The sequence below is a fragment of the Takifugu rubripes genome, chromosome 8, assembly GCF_901000725.2.
Source record: "Takifugu rubripes chromosome 8, fTakRub1.2, whole genome shotgun sequence".
NCBI classification, from domain to species: domain Eukaryota; kingdom Metazoa; phylum Chordata; class Actinopteri; order Tetraodontiformes; family Tetraodontidae; genus Takifugu; species Takifugu rubripes.
The window spans coordinates 2,562,167-2,577,395 of record NC_042292.1 but is presented as its reverse complement, the minus strand read 5'-3'; the positions used below and the strand labels follow the sequence as shown (position 1 = coordinate 2,577,395).

The 15,229-nt window shown below is 43.1% G+C and overlaps 1 protein-coding gene and 1 long non-coding RNA gene across 6 annotated transcripts in view; one reads left to right on the top strand and one right to left on the bottom strand.

Annotated features, from left to right (window-relative positions):
• pard3ba (par-3 family cell polarity regulator beta a) overlaps nucleotides 1–15,229 on the top strand; it is a 121,298-nt gene that overhangs the window by 40,813 nt on the left and 65,256 nt on the right. For all 5 annotated transcript variants that reach the window (XM_011606100.2, XM_029840114.1, XM_029840118.1 and 2 more), the window contains 5 exons: nucleotides 1,807–1,946; nucleotides 2,104–2,232; nucleotides 8,534–8,719; nucleotides 11,129–11,290; nucleotides 12,340–12,423. In XM_011606100.2, coding sequence (XP_011604402.2) covers nucleotides 1,807–1,946; nucleotides 2,104–2,232; nucleotides 8,534–8,719; nucleotides 11,129–11,290; nucleotides 12,340–12,423 — 701 coding nt within the window. The remainder of the gene's footprint in view (nucleotides 1–1,806; nucleotides 1,947–2,103; nucleotides 2,233–8,533; nucleotides 8,720–11,128; nucleotides 11,291–12,339; nucleotides 12,424–15,229) is intronic.
• LOC115250663 (uncharacterized) lies at nucleotides 1,885–2,875 on the bottom strand. The gene is made up of 3 exons (XR_003889235.1): nucleotides 2,781–2,875; nucleotides 2,056–2,246; nucleotides 1,885–1,971 (listed from the first exon to the last, which is right to left on the bottom strand). It is a non-coding gene; the product is annotated as an uncharacterized lncRNA (long non-coding RNA).

Below are 15,229 nucleotides of genomic sequence, written 5' to 3'. Positions count from 1 at the left end.
TTATTTATTTGGTACTCTGGCTTCTTGAAGAAGTTGAAGATATTCACGCTGCTTTAATTTTTTTCATTTTCCCATCAGGAAAATGACCCACTATAATATAAAACAACCCAATGTTTACACACACAAATTATTATACAGTATTATTGTTATATTCATTGCTGTTGTGATTATTGTTCTTAGTGCTTTCAAGTTTAACAACGCTAACACAAGTCTTCAGACAGGACAACTGACATTTATTTTAGGTCAAACGGCAAATAACCTTACACTGTGAATTTGTTTTCAGCTGTTTTATGTATATATTTTAGGCCACAGTAGGTTAGTGTGGCCTCCCAGCATCCTTATCTCATATCCTTCTAAAACACATCAGTGCTGAGGTGTTGTTAACAGTGGAATAGGTTTGTGGCACTGTGAATAGGTTCCCTTCCAACAACCTGTCGTGTTATGGCACATTGAAAGGATCGACGTTATTGGGCACACAGACTCACACCGAAAGGCGAGAAGATACCCAGATGAAAAGCGAGAAAAAATTGGGCTGCACAGTTTGCAGCTCCAGCTCAAAGCTCTATTCAGTGCTGCTTTATCGTTACTTTCTTTCTTTTCCCATCACCCACCATCCTTTTTCTGTCTGATTTTCTGTCTCCCTCTATCCCTTTCACTTGATGCAAGATCAGAATAGAGGATATTATGGGGTCTCAAACACCCTCTCCCTTGGCAACAGCCTCTTTTTCTCGGTGATTGAAAAGCAGGGAGGTTTAGGTGCGCTAATGTAGGTCAGACAGAGGCTTAGCTTGGAGACCAGATAGCATCGCTCACTGCCTTTAGTATGCCGTGCTGGCTTTTCTCTCCCTGTGTACACACGACTCTGAAGAAGACATAGAGCATGGCGCATTTCACTGATGGCTTGGGGCTTGTGAGGCTCAGAAAGGGTGAGAGAGTCGATGCAGACGCAATAATGCGTGTGCGCGCGCACGCTTGGCTTCAGAAACGCACACTTCTACGTGTATACACAGAGAGGCTAACACCCACAAGGACAATCTTGTGGAAATCATCCCCAAGGAGGAAAGCTACCGACAGGAATAATATCTGTCTCCCCTACCTTCCTCCCATCTTCTCTATCCACCTCCCTACATCAGCCACCGTTCAGCCCGCTCACACGTGAAATTAAAAGCAGTCTGTCTAATCCGACTAGAGGAGCCATCTCCCAGATTCAGCGGATGAGCCAGCCAACATCCCTTTCCCCAGAGAAAGACCAAAACAGTAGTTAAAGGTGCACTTTGTGATCTGAGTTTCAGCGGGATTATATTTTTTGTCAAATCTTTGGCATCTCCCCCTGATCCACTAGCTGTCTGTCCTCTATACACTGAAATAGCCCAGTCTCTTGGAACAACAGGGGGGTCGTAAACCTCCAAAAACCAAAAGGGCGACAGGTAGTTTACCAAAACACAACAAACTGTGTTCCAGCTAATAGCCAGATAGATGGTTGAGGGAGGGGTGGGGGGGTCAAAGTTACGCACTGAAAAGTTGGAGTTAGCTTGACCATCTTACTGACCTTAGCATAGCACAGATCCACTTTTGCTTTCCTTTGTGAATGTTACAAAAACATTAGCTCGCTCTAATTCCTTTCGTATTTACGTCAAAACTCAACAGAAGTGACCTCGTGCACACGGTGCACCTTTAATGTGGACAAAGATACCTACACAACAGGGAGAGAGCAACAAAACAGGAGGAAGAGACGCAAAGCCTGATGTTATCTAATATCTAATCTAACATACACTTTGACACAGGCATTTTTAAATGTCTCTACAGGTGCAGAAGGTCTAGGCTTCACTGTGGTTACCCGAGACTCTTCAGTCCATGGGCCTGGTCCCATTCTTGTAAAGAACATTCTCCAACGCGGAGCAGCAGTTAAAGATGGCCGGCTCCAGCCTGGAGACCGCATCTTGGAGGTATTTTAGACCCTCTGCAATATCTCTGTTGGTGGAACCAGATCATTAAAAGTTCATGAAGAAGAAAAAAATACATATATGTGTGTGATAAGCGTCCAAATGTGTACACCTTGTGCAGAAGGAACCTCAAAGTGATCTCCCTTTTTCTTGTGTGTAGGTGAATGGAGTAGACATGACGGGCCGCAGCCAGGAGGAGCTGGTGGCCATGCTGCGCAGCACCAAGCAGGGAGAGTGTGTGTACATGGTGGTGGCACGGCAGGAGGATCTTTTTCTGCCCCGGGAGCTGGTAAGAGAGTGTGACTGGACAAATACAAATACCAATGCCATCAACAAGGCTGCCTTGCCTCACTTTGAAATAGTGGTGTCCTTTATTCGTTTGTGCTGATTTGGCACATCGCTCTGCTCCGGTGACAGTCTGTCTTTTCCTTTTCCTCATTGTCTTCTTTTTTAATGTTTCCTTTACATTTTGTTGCTTTTCCTTTTTACCTCTCAAAGGAGGAGACCTCTTTTGTGCCCGTGCATCACGAATCAACACAGTCGGGGCACACTCCATCCTTCCTGTCCCTTTTTGACTTGTTGACACAGCAATGCTTTAGGAAGTCGCACACACATGCCAAACAAAACATGGGAGCGTGTCCCTGGAGTGTTGACACACTGCGGGTGTTAACTAACCGCTACCCACCATAGCTGATGGGGTTAGAGGTCACCTGTAAAACTGGCATTGTTTAAGTGAACCTTAAACACAGCTTTCTCTATATTTACTGCATGTTTAAAATGTATGTCTATTCACACAATCAGGTGTCCCCATGTAGGTCCCCCAACAGACATTCTTACCCCTTCTGTTCTCTCCTCTCTGTCCTTGGTGGTTATTCAAATCTGATTCCCTTTACGCTTCTTCAAAGAGTTGTCAAAAAAGACGTGTGGGACATATTATTACCCAGCATGCACACGCACAGACTTCGTGGACGCTAATTTCTGAATGCTTTCAAAAACGCCTTCATCCAGAGGGACACATCACACAGTCTTTAAACAGCCAAGTTAGCGCAGCTCAAAATAGTTTGCCCTCATTCATGGCCCAGCTCTGTTGACATAACAGCTTTACTTTGAAGAGGCTGCGTAGTTTTTATCCAACATGAGTATTTGTGTATTAGAGGTGTAGCGAGGCAGTGAGAGGGAGACATAGAGAGACAGAGTCTAAACTGTTCTCAGTATGGAGGTGGTTAAAGCAGTCAAAGTCAATGCCCTCTGAATTCTGGTCCTTATCTCCTGCAAAGTCCTCCTCAAAGACAGTTTGATGTCCTTTAAGCTCTCTTTTTCATACTCGCACAGGCACACACACTCCCACACGGAGACGTTCTTTAGAGTGTCTGTGTCTGATTCCTATGTGTAGACCTTCCTTAATTCATGAATTATATGATATCAAAGCCCTCACATGGAGTAAATTCAAAGCTTATTAACTGAACATGAAAGCAGGAGCTGTCTCTGTCTTTACAGGCTAGAGTTGTGAACAACGAGATAACGCGGTGCACTCAGAAGTGGTGGAAGGACCAACAGCCCCACTCCCACAGTATTACCTACCGAGCTTGATTGTTTCACACAGCAGTTCTTAAAGTGGACGATTAGAGTGTCATCAAGGTTTCCCTGTTTTAGTTAACAGACACTAACACAACAGATCATCTGGTTTAAAGGCTCGTTTTCTGTTCTCTAGAAGAGTTGCTGTTTGGCTCATTTCCGCATGAGCAGCAAACAATACTGTGAAAGCACTAGGCACCACTGGGAGGGACGTCTCTTTCAGTTGGAAGCATAACAACCAGCGCTGTTAAAAAAGCCCACATTTTAACCAGCATCATCACAAGGTTTCCGTGGGTTGGTTTTAATGAATCATGATTAAATATAATTCATTTTTAATCTATATCAACCGCGTTACATTTTTATTTGTACATCGAGAGGACCGTTGTGCAGTTTGGTGTCTTCCATCTTTAAGGGTTGCTTCACGCGTCACCACAGGATCAACTACCTATTTGCACATGCATGACCATAACTCTACTTGGACAAATTGCTTGAAATGTGTTACCAGAGATGTTCAGAGTCCTTCTCCGCTGCAGATGAGTTAATAGCATTGGGATCTTTAATCAGACTAATCGTGATGATGGATTAATCCACGTTAACGCGTTGAGTTTGACAACCCTCCTAATTAAATAAAATACTGCATGTGAATAAGCATAATTAAGATACAAAAGGAGGATGATTCTCAACCACATCTTCTCTGCGCTCACAGTTTCAGTCATTTAAAAGTCATTAAAAAGTGATAACTTCGATCACAGTTTTATTAATTGCAGCCAGCGACTCTGCATCAGCAATGCACACAACACTCTCGTATCACAGGCTTCCCATTTTGCTCCAGGACGGAGTTCACAACTGTCCGATTTGTGAGTTTTTCTTTTCTGTGTGTTTTTCAGCAGGAGGATGATTTGTGAGTGTGTGTGAGAATCTATGTGTGTAGCAGAGTTACGAGTTTGCTAACAGGATGGAGAGGTCACTTTGCACATGGTTGACCCTCGTTAACAGCAAGCTTAGGCCAGTTCACAGGAAAAGAGGGTTGCCATGGTGAAAGTGTCTTTGCTCTCCTGTAGCTGTCCCTCCAGGATTTTGTTGTTTTTAAGGATTAATGCAAAAGCAAAGCTTTGATGTTTGTAGAAAAATTTCCCAAAAATTGTGATGCTTTTTGATGTGTCTGAAAATGAAATAAGTATATTAAAAACCACAGAATAGGCCCCCGCGTTTGCGGAGGAGCCCCGTTTTGAGCAATATGCAAAAGAAATTGCAAAATGTGTGCACACCCCTGCGCAATGACATGATAAGCACCATTAAGATTAAAGGTAAAGGTAACAAAAGCTGTAATCTGACCCCACAAACACCATCACAATGATTGTCAACATCTATATGCTCCTCCATCAGTAGGCGATGGAGATCAAAATACTGTTTCAATAATTTACAACTAATGTACATTAGAAACAAACTGGAATCGGGGAACATATTGGGACACAAGTTGACACTCACTGCCTTTGATAAAGGAGCTCTGACACCAGCGCTCACTAGCAGCCACTGGGTCTGCTCCCTTTGGCTGGACCTATTTTTCCAGACAGGATATTTAACATGCTAGATATTCAGGCGGGCAGTCCGAGTCAACCCAGGCTTACCGATTTGGGGGGAAAAGAAGCGACCAGCCGATTGGGCTAGTGTCGATTTATAGAAACTGCAGAGGTGGTAGATAAGGCATCCAAGAGACGGCACGAGTCTGAAGAATCAACGAGGGAAAAAATAAAATGGGGAGACGCTCTTGCTTCACTTGAAGGTGGTTATGTTGTTAAATTTTAAGTAGAAACCACCCGACTTGAACAGGAAATTTTAAAGTCACCCCTGCTTTGCAGAATAACTAGAACATCTTGCTAAGGGCCCACATTTGGCTGGGTGTGGCCCTGGCCTCCACAATGACTGTAAATCTCTGGAGCTTTTCTACCCTCTAACTCCTAAACTTTTCTCTGTTTCTTTCAGGATTTTTTTTTAAGTCTCTTCTGCTTTACATGATCCATCCTCCCCAATGAACATCCCAGAATTTATCTGCCTATCAGTCATTTCCCTTTGCTTTCTTTGGGTTTTGAGGTAAAGGTGCAAAGCTGCAAAGAGGCAGACATTAAGGCGATTAATTGGCAGCTCCATCGTCAGCAGCAAGCGTGGCGAGATCTCATCTTAATTGAATGTCGCTCTCACCACTAATCCCACTGCTTTGAAACCCCCCATTTAGATATCCTCAGCGACAAAAGGCTCTGTGTGTAATCGCTGTGTACCCCTCCCGTCACCCGCCCTGGGGTAAGAAAAAGCTTTTCCTTTGTCTCGTCATTTGAATCTTGAAGAGGGTGGTCTTCCTCCCAGCTAAAAGCCTGTTAAAGACCTATGGCTGATGGCCAGTGACGGGAGGGACTAGGGGTCACAGAGTGGAGCCAAGGGGTCTCCATAACCCATGGGATGCAATCTGCCCCCAAGGAAAGGGCATAAGAGCGTGTGCTTGTGTTTGGCCCACCACTGAGATCCAGGTGGTTGCCTAAATCCGTTTAAAACTTTGAGACCCAGCAGATAAAGACATTCTACTTGTGTAACTGCTTATTTTTCATAACTTTGCAATATCTTTTCTTGTTTGCACCCTTAAGACGGCTTTGCTCAGAGACGTGACCGTTTTCACCTCCTGTGTTGTTGCAGGGAGATCAGAGGTATTTAAAACCTCCCAGGTTGACATCTGAGTCTTCTCAAGTGTCTCTTGAGCAGGAAGTAGTAGATTGTCTTTGTAATTCCTCTGGTTTTCTGCAGTCTGATATGCCTTGTTGATAAAAATAAGCCCCTGCTGAAAGTTGTGTATTATACTAAAATAGAAAATAGAATCCTTGGCTTTAGACGGAAGTGTTTAGCTTGTTTTAGCTCATTATTATCATATCAAGGCTATGAATAAGAGCTTTTTTAAGTAGAGCCAGTATCGGGTCATCACAGATGCTTGGATCTGATTTGAAGTAATAGAAAAAGAATATCAGGCAGAAATGTCAGATTGTTAGCATTTTATATAAATTTGACAGATTTCCTGGTGAACTCTAAGTCGACCCACACAGTACAGCACATCAGGGTGCAAAGTGCCAGAAATAAACAGATAAATCTGAGTTGTCCATCTAAATCCATGGGCATCTGTATTAAATCCAACTGATATATTTGTAGAGGCTGAATATAAATTAAATGACCTTCGCTATATGAACTAAAACATCGTGACAAGAAGTTTTTGTTTCTATTGATTGGTATTTTTATGACCTCCCTATAAGAGATGTATTATATGGAGTTTAAGTAAAGTGTTAATTTAATCTTGATGCGCAGTCATCAGTAAAATCCTGCAGAAATCACTCATCACTGATGGACGTGCAACTGCTGCTTGCTGGCATTTCTTTTAAGTTGCTGACTAAATACAGAGTTTTGATTTGGGGTATGACAATATTTACCGGATATACTTTCCGTCTTTTTGGATTGATCTTATTTCGTTTTAGAGCTGTTTCGCACCTGAGAGGCTGCAGCTTTTGGAATTTAGCAGGTTGTTGTTTTAATTAAGCAACAAATGTGTCCTACAGATGGCTAAAGGATCATGGCAAGCTTGAGGGCAAACTCCTGAAGCCAGTCCTCGTAAATCTGATGTTGATTTTGACATAAATATAAAAACAGTGATGTAAACTGCAGCAATGTTGCTGTGATCGTTTTTAATTTAATGTTGAGAGAGGAAATTGGTCAATAAGATGGTTGAAAACACAGACACCTACAGCATCCTATATTCTGCAAGCACTTCTCTGTAGCTCATGTTGCAGCAGATAACCACACTTGTCACCTTGATTTAATCTTTTTTTGCCCATCCTCTAATCACAGACATTTTTCTTTTCCGTTTTGTCTCTAATCGCCCCCTTTTTTTCAAAATCTGAAGCCTAGGTTGTCCAACTATGAGCTGTATGAGCTTGAGTCCAAACAACTTGGAGTCAATTAGCCTTATCAGTGGAATTAAGACAACATGATTTGCCCCCCTAGTTAAACCCCTAGTTTCCTTCATCTTAGTATTGACTTACTTGGGGTTTTCACTAAACCTGCGTTCTGAAACAGGCCCCAGGTATCACAACTAGACCCCCCAGATGCAACAAGAAAGGAGACACAACCACAATAGGAGTGGAACTGAACATATATCGTGGAAGAAATAACTCATAGATTAACCAAAATTAACAACGGCACATACGATCAGTCAACAGTGTGGTGGGGTGGTGCATATGTGGCTGTGTGTGAGTATCATATTAGGTACATGAGTGAAGTGAACGTAAGTTAAATCGACCCTGGCACACAGGGCCCAGGTCCAGGTGCACCACAGGGCCCAGGTCCAGGTGCACCACAGGGCCCAGGTGCACCGCGTCGGCCCAGCTCAGCCCAGTGGTTCATGGCTAACTCCACTAAGCTCCTCCCACCTCCAACAGGTAAACAAAGGGCAGGAAGGAGGACGTCATCACACAGATGTACCTGGGGAATGGTTATTACTTTTAAATGCTACTCTGTGCTCCCCCTCCTTCCTTGCCCTTCCCCACAGCACTCGAGGAGGAGGTATGAAAAGGTTATTATGTTTCCTTTAGAAATGACTCCCTCTCTGACGGCACCTTTCATCTCCAAATGGAATAACTTCTCTACAGCTGCTTCTTTTTTCCCCACAACACCATCATCTCTTTCCAGTGCAAAACACCTGCTCCTCTCTTCATCTTTTTTCTTCTTCCATCTGACTCTAATCCATTTTTCCCTCCTTTCTCTCTCTGGTTTTTGGTGTTGAGTGTAATCACAGTGGTGTCGGAGCATGTATTATCAGTCAGTGCATTAGACATGGTGCCCCTACAGCGATCATACTGTTATTATGTAAAACAGGTATTAGGCAAGTGCACATTAGGAAGCTTTTCCTGTCTACGAGTGTTTGAAGCAAGATTTCGAGGAATATCCTAAAGTTCTTGAAATGTTTAGTATATTCTGTTTTCCAGAAAGGTGAAGAAGCCAGGAGTTTGGTGTTGGAAGACGGCAGAGAACAGTTGATGTACGAGATCCCCCTGAATGAGACGGGCTCAGCAGGCCTGGGAGTCAGCTTAAAAGGCAACAAGTCTAGAGAGACCGGGGAAGACTTGGGCATCTTTATCAAGTCTATCATCCATGGAGGAGCTGCTTATAAGGTAATACCTCTTAAGATATCTGGTTTTTCTTTCCATCTTGTGAGTTTGAATAGCCTCACATTCGAAATAATTAAACCCAGTTTGACTTCGTCTTTTCAATGCTTGCGTTTTGTAGTTTCCTTTTTTTCCCACTCATCTTTTTGTTTTGTAACTTTTCCAACACATTTAGGCTGTCCGCACTCTTTCCACATCTGTCTGTTTTGCTTCCTCCTCTCTTTTTTGCGTCTTCCTTTTCTGTTCGTGGCTCCCCTCGACCTTTGACTCCCATTGACCCTCAGGGTTGCGGCCACATCACATCAGCACTCTAAGCATCTTATCTTTATCACTCAGTTACCAGCTTCCAGTTGGGAGTGCATCCTGGAAAGTGAAACGTCCCATTTCAGCACTTTGGCCTCCGTGTTAGGCCCTCCTCAGATGCCACAAGTCTTCCAACTGCACCGAAAGAGTGTGGCGTGGCGAATAAACGACTGCTTTGGAATCAAGGCGGCCATGTGGCAGCTCCCCGAAGTGCCTTCAGAAGCAGGTTTTCAACAGCTGCCGACGCGATAGCGCTCTCAGCAAGATCCCAGAAACAGGTTTCTGGGACAAGATACCACAAAAGAGGAAGACAGAAATTTGAGGGATGGTAGCAGGGGATCAATGCTGGAAGAAATGAACAGTGTTGAACAAAAGAGAGATGGAGATAAGTGTAATAAGAAGAGGAAAAACAGAAAATTGGGGAGTGGTGACGCTCAGCAGGAACGCAAAACATGAGAGGATGGCAATGTTGGTGCATGCTAATGAAAAGCAGCTAAAGGGCCTGATGAGACCTGTCAGTGCCAGGCCAGTGCAGAGAGGGGCATCCCAGGAGTCTCTCTCACACACAGCCACACACACAATCACACAGCAGGCGATAAAAAGGAGGAGATGTGGAAGAGTCGTGGAGAGATCTAACCTATTTTCATTAAAAGTGTTCACTGCCGTCTAGGCCTGGGGCCTCAATTACACGCCAAAAGTGTTCTTTGACTTCCTGTCTGATCTTGTCGTGCCATCATTTCAAAGAGTTCGCGACAAAAACAAATTAAAATTACATGTCGTCGGCTGCAGCTGCAGTTATTTATCGGAAATATCAGACAAAGCTGATGTAAAATTTTGATGAGATCCCATTTTGCACGTGCGGGTGGGTGTGGGCGTCGATGTGTGTGGGGGTCAACTCTGCTCGTCCCTTGTTAATGAGTTGAAGTCAAAGGTCACGGCTGACCATAATGGACAGATCACGACTCCACACATACAAAAGAGTCTTTAGTCCATCTCTCCTCTTCCTCCTGTTTTTATTTCTACCCTCTTTATTTCCAGCCCTATGTTATCCCCCTTTCTGTATCTCTTGCATTCTTACTCATCCATCCACTCCCTCCTTTCCTCCCTCTCTCCAGGGCACTATTCTGTGTTGCCTCTCAATGAGAGGCTGCTATTTAAAACACTTAGAAGTGATTTAGTGCCCACAGAGTCTATTCCATTAGCTGCTCTATGTATTTATCATGGCTCACCCATTCTTAGTAGATTGCTAACGCTACAATTTTCTCTCCCCATCCTATTTTTTTCTTCTCTCACTCTGATATTCGCATCTTACATCTCTCCCATTTTCTCCATTTGCTTTCCTTTTAAAACCTAACTAGGATTGAATTTATTTATTTTTGCTCTTGTTCTTTCCACTCCAGCATTTATTTTTTTTTAAACAATATCATAGGTGACATTAACAAATAAGTTCTCCAGGTTATAAGATAAAACTGGAATGATCTCACCTTGTAGGAGAAAAAACAACATTTCATTCCTAACAAACATTTACCTTTTAATTTCCCTAACTTTATGAATAAAACTGTACTCTGCAACACATTTGGTGCTAAATAACTGAGACAGGTTCATGTTTTTAACTCTGTTGAGTAATTTTTTCTTTCAACAAGCATTAACTGATTCCAAATTACAGTACCGGTAATTACTTTCAAGTTGAATCTCTTTTGCTTCATCTGTTCAGTTTCTCTTTAATTTTAAATTCCCTTTTCAGCATTTATCAGGAATGATTAACAAGACGGCTTTGTTTCCCCCCCCATTTAAAGTGACATTTTTGAAAGAACATCTTGCCTAACATTTTTCTCTGAAACCGTGTACTGTACATCATTATACAGTACACATCACTGTCGGTGTTGCTGATTACACCATGTAAACTGAATCACCCCCATGAAATGCACAGATGCTAGCTTTTGAAGAGGCCAGCTGGACCCTCTACTTAGCCTGGAGGACACTTTTAGATTTTTACTCATCGGGCAGTTTATCATTTCATTGCTGTCCAAGTGTTGTGTGTATGATGCACGCCATTAGATAAGCCAGTTGATGTTATTTTCTTCACTAAGACTTTTCACCATGTCTCTTCAGGATGGCCGTTTGAGCGTGAATGACCAGCTGTTAGCCATCAATGGCGAATCTCTCCTGGGACGATCCAATCACGCCGCCATGGAGACACTGAGGCACTCGATGTCCTCGGAGGCAAACTCCCGGGGCACTATCCAGCTCGTTGTGCTCCGAGCACCCCGACAGGTATAGGAGGACCTATTATGTGCTCCGCTGTGTCTTTTTATTGTTGGTTGGTTAAAACTATCCACTATTTCAGGCATTATTGAGTTCTTGCAAAATGGTTGCTACTGTAAAACCTCAACATCTATTTTGTCATTTTCAATTGGCTTTCTTGACCGCTTTATCCCTTTTGGGGTCATGGGGAGGGTGCTGGAGCCTATCCCAGCTGCATATGGGTGCAGGCAGGGTAAACTCCTGAATGAGTCGCCAGCTCATTGCAGGGCCCTATGTGAGCAGTTGTGTGTTTGGTACCTTGCTCAAGGGGGCCTTGAACCCAGAACCCTTCACTTCTCAGCCCAGTCCCCAACAGGCTGAGCTACCACCACCCCAGAGGGGGGTGAGGGATGGCATTTTGTCGTTTTACACAATCTAAATTATTTTTAGCTTGTTATCACTTTTGAGAATTTAAAAATATTATTGAAAGGGCACCTTCTGATGAATCAACATACTAGTGGGGTTTAAACAGAAAGTTAAATCATTCCTTAATTCATCAAACAAACACATTACACATATCAGTGCCTTGACTTTGGCCCAATGTGTATTTGCGTAGATTAAAGACGAACGGATACATTCTGATGTCTTAAACACTATCTGATTCATTAAGATATTTTTACAAAGTGGCTGTTTTGACAGGAGCATCAATGTTCATCCACAGGTCAAATCCCCCCCAACGTGATCAGCTCAGCCTCACAGTGAATGTACTTACTTGTAACAGCTGAGCTCCACCTATGAAATAAAGTCAAGCACATATAAAATTCTGTTTCATGTTTAGGGAGCTCAGAGTTCTGTTCACATGTTTAGAAACCTGAATGCTGTGATTTTATCCCTCCGCAGCAGCTATAATGGCAGCAATAAAAGGTGCTGTAGCACTGTCTTGAATGCATAGATGCGCTCATTCAGCTGCTTTTGAACAACAACTTTATCTGGCTACATATTCAACCATCAGTGGAACGTTTGAAATCAACCTTAATTGATTGGTGGTATTTGTCTTCTTCTCTTATTTCTTCTCACAGCTGGCAAGCACCAATCCCAGACCCAGCACAACTGTAAGCGGGTCTACAGCTAATCAACCCAGCACCACGATGAGTTTAAATCAGGTACGAGTAGGTGATCCCCTTCAGCAGCCGCAGCAGCCGCCAACTCCGCCCCGGCGCTCTTCCTCTTTTATTCCTATGCAAAGGTGGCGAGCATCCGAGCTGCTGCCTCATAGCTACACAACACACGTGCAGAAGCCAGTCGAGACAAACCCTAGATACAACTACAATTTTAGCCAAAGCCAGAGGCATGGCTGCTACATAGGGGGCGTTATACCAAGACAATACTGTGATGACCAACAAAATAATGTGTATACAGCAGCTGTATGGTACGACGCTGTGTTTCCCCCTCACGGTCAAAACCTCAGTGGCTACAAAAGACCCACAGCAGGAAACATAAACAGGGAAAGCTACAGATATGGAAGCACACAGAGCCGAGCGCCTGCATACATGCAGGATCATGCCACTCTCCAAAACATGCACAGAGAGGTGTTCCATGAGGCTCAGGGCAACACGGGCAGTCAAAGGTTAAGACACACACGCAGCCACACGTTGGACAGCATCCACACGCGTGATGGCTACACTGAAAACATCCGAGCGATGGCGGGGCAGATGTATGGAGACTCGCCCTCACACAGGACGCCCACACAAACAGATGTGAACAGAAATGCACACACGGCAGCAGACACATACGCACATTCACACAACTACACACACAACCGTGCTCTGACCAGGCACCACCATCTCCGGCTGTCTGGGGGACTCTGACAGAGTATTTCCGCATGCGTTTGAAACATGTTGCTTTACTGTGTAAATCTATGTATGATAATAAGATGGAACGTTATTTTTCTTCTCATTGTGTAAATACGGGAACTTACTGAAAACTTTTGCTTAATTTCCTCACTGATTCAGTGTTACACCAGCTCTTGAACAATGAGTTTAGTTTGTATGACATCCTTTCTGCCACATTTATTTCTCCTCTTCTGCAATTTTCGCTTCAGACCACCTGGTTTGTGAACGCTTAACCTGCTCTTTGGTGTTTGTCCATGTGTATGAAATGTTGTATTACCTCTTCCCTTTTTGGGCTTTTCTTCTGTCTCAACTGTTTGTATCTCTTCTGTTTTAATAAATTAAATGTGAAGCCTCCTGCATGCCTGTCCGTTCCTCTTTTTGGGTTTCAGAAGCTGCCCTCTCTTCCGCTCTTTTCCTTCTATTAAATAATGTTTGCTCGCTGATCCTCTTGTTCTGGCCTGAGTTTTTTTCTGCCTTGTCTTTATCCTTTGTTCTGTACTGCACACAAAAACCAGTGCATGTAGAACACCTGAAAACTCCCACATGGAAAACATTACTAATGATTGAGCCTGGCATTTTTTAAAGAAATAGCTGAATTTTACAATAATGGAACACATTTTTTGCCACTGAGGGAATGATGAACATAAAACTGAGTATTAAGAAATCTTTTAATGGAGCTTTAAGCACACGCCATTTCAGATTTTACAAAATGTTAAATCTTACACTTGGGATCTTTAAACCTTTATTTTTTTCCCCCATGTGTAGTCCCATTGTGTGTAAATGTGTCATCTGAGACCCACAATGACACTTTAAGAATTTCTTACATCAGTATTGGCACATTTACATTAGAAAGCCTAATTTAAGGATTCCGTTCTTACTACTAATCAAACACAACCATTACACAACCATGTGTCAGTAGTTTTTTTTAATGAACTGTAAATGCGTATCCATGTCTGGAGTATTGCAGTTCACCTCATTTGGCTCATTTACTGAGTACGGTAATCACTTTGAGCCGATTGGTGCCGCACCACGAGAATATAAGTTCACTGGTGCAAACTGGCCCACAACTGGGAGGCCATTATTCTTTTGTACACATTGGTGGAAAACATGATCACAACATTAGAATCAACTACAAAAGCCATTTTGTTAAGCTAATGTTTGAAAAGACATTCCTGGACGGACGGACTAGTGAGGATATCGGGTCTGACAGACGGGGGAAAATAGCAGTTTCTTTGTTGAACCGCTCTATTGATGCAGAACCATGACAGATTATTTCAACAGCTTGTAAAGATTTTTGAAAGCACTTTTTAGGCTTGACTGCCATTGACCTCCCCATCATGGAATTTACATCTTATCTGTGCCAAACGCCCATTAGTATGTGTGTGTTTTAGCCTGCAGACAAACGCTATCACACCCAGTTCAAAGTTCAGTCCGTATCTGCACAGTCATCACTAAGCAGACAGTCTGGTGTCACATCTGGGCAGCCAGCTCCCAAACGCAGCACTGGCGCCCGAAGGCATCAGTCCCTTTTTTACTCACTCTATCTGTCTAGACCTTTCAATTTTTTGGTTAATCCTTATCACAATAAAACTCCCACAATCCCTGTGATAAATGGAATCAGTAAAACATACCCTGGGAAAGGATGCTGGGATCGTACCACCATCGTTAGCTGGGTTTTTTTTTAAACGTGTTCTGCGTAAATAAAGTCACAGAGCAGCATAGAAAAGATGACTTAACCGCATCAGGATTCCCTGGTTTTGTTATCATTTTCCCATTAGCCTGGAGTTCTGTCACGTTTATCCCTGTTTGTTGGTTATTTTATCCAGACAGTCAATGGTTTGAGCAGATGACAATCAAACGGCAAGAAAGCTCCTTTTGTGTGTTTGCTGTGTTCATTTTGATGTGGGGGAGGCAGGGCTGAGCCACAATCCTATACATACAATAGGATATAGTTATTGTTGTGGGATTAAGATATCTGACTGCCTGTCTGTCTGCCTGCTTCAAAATCCTGAGTTGGTATGTATGGATAGATGGATGCACACAGCATGATTCATATATCATGCACATGCAGCTGTCA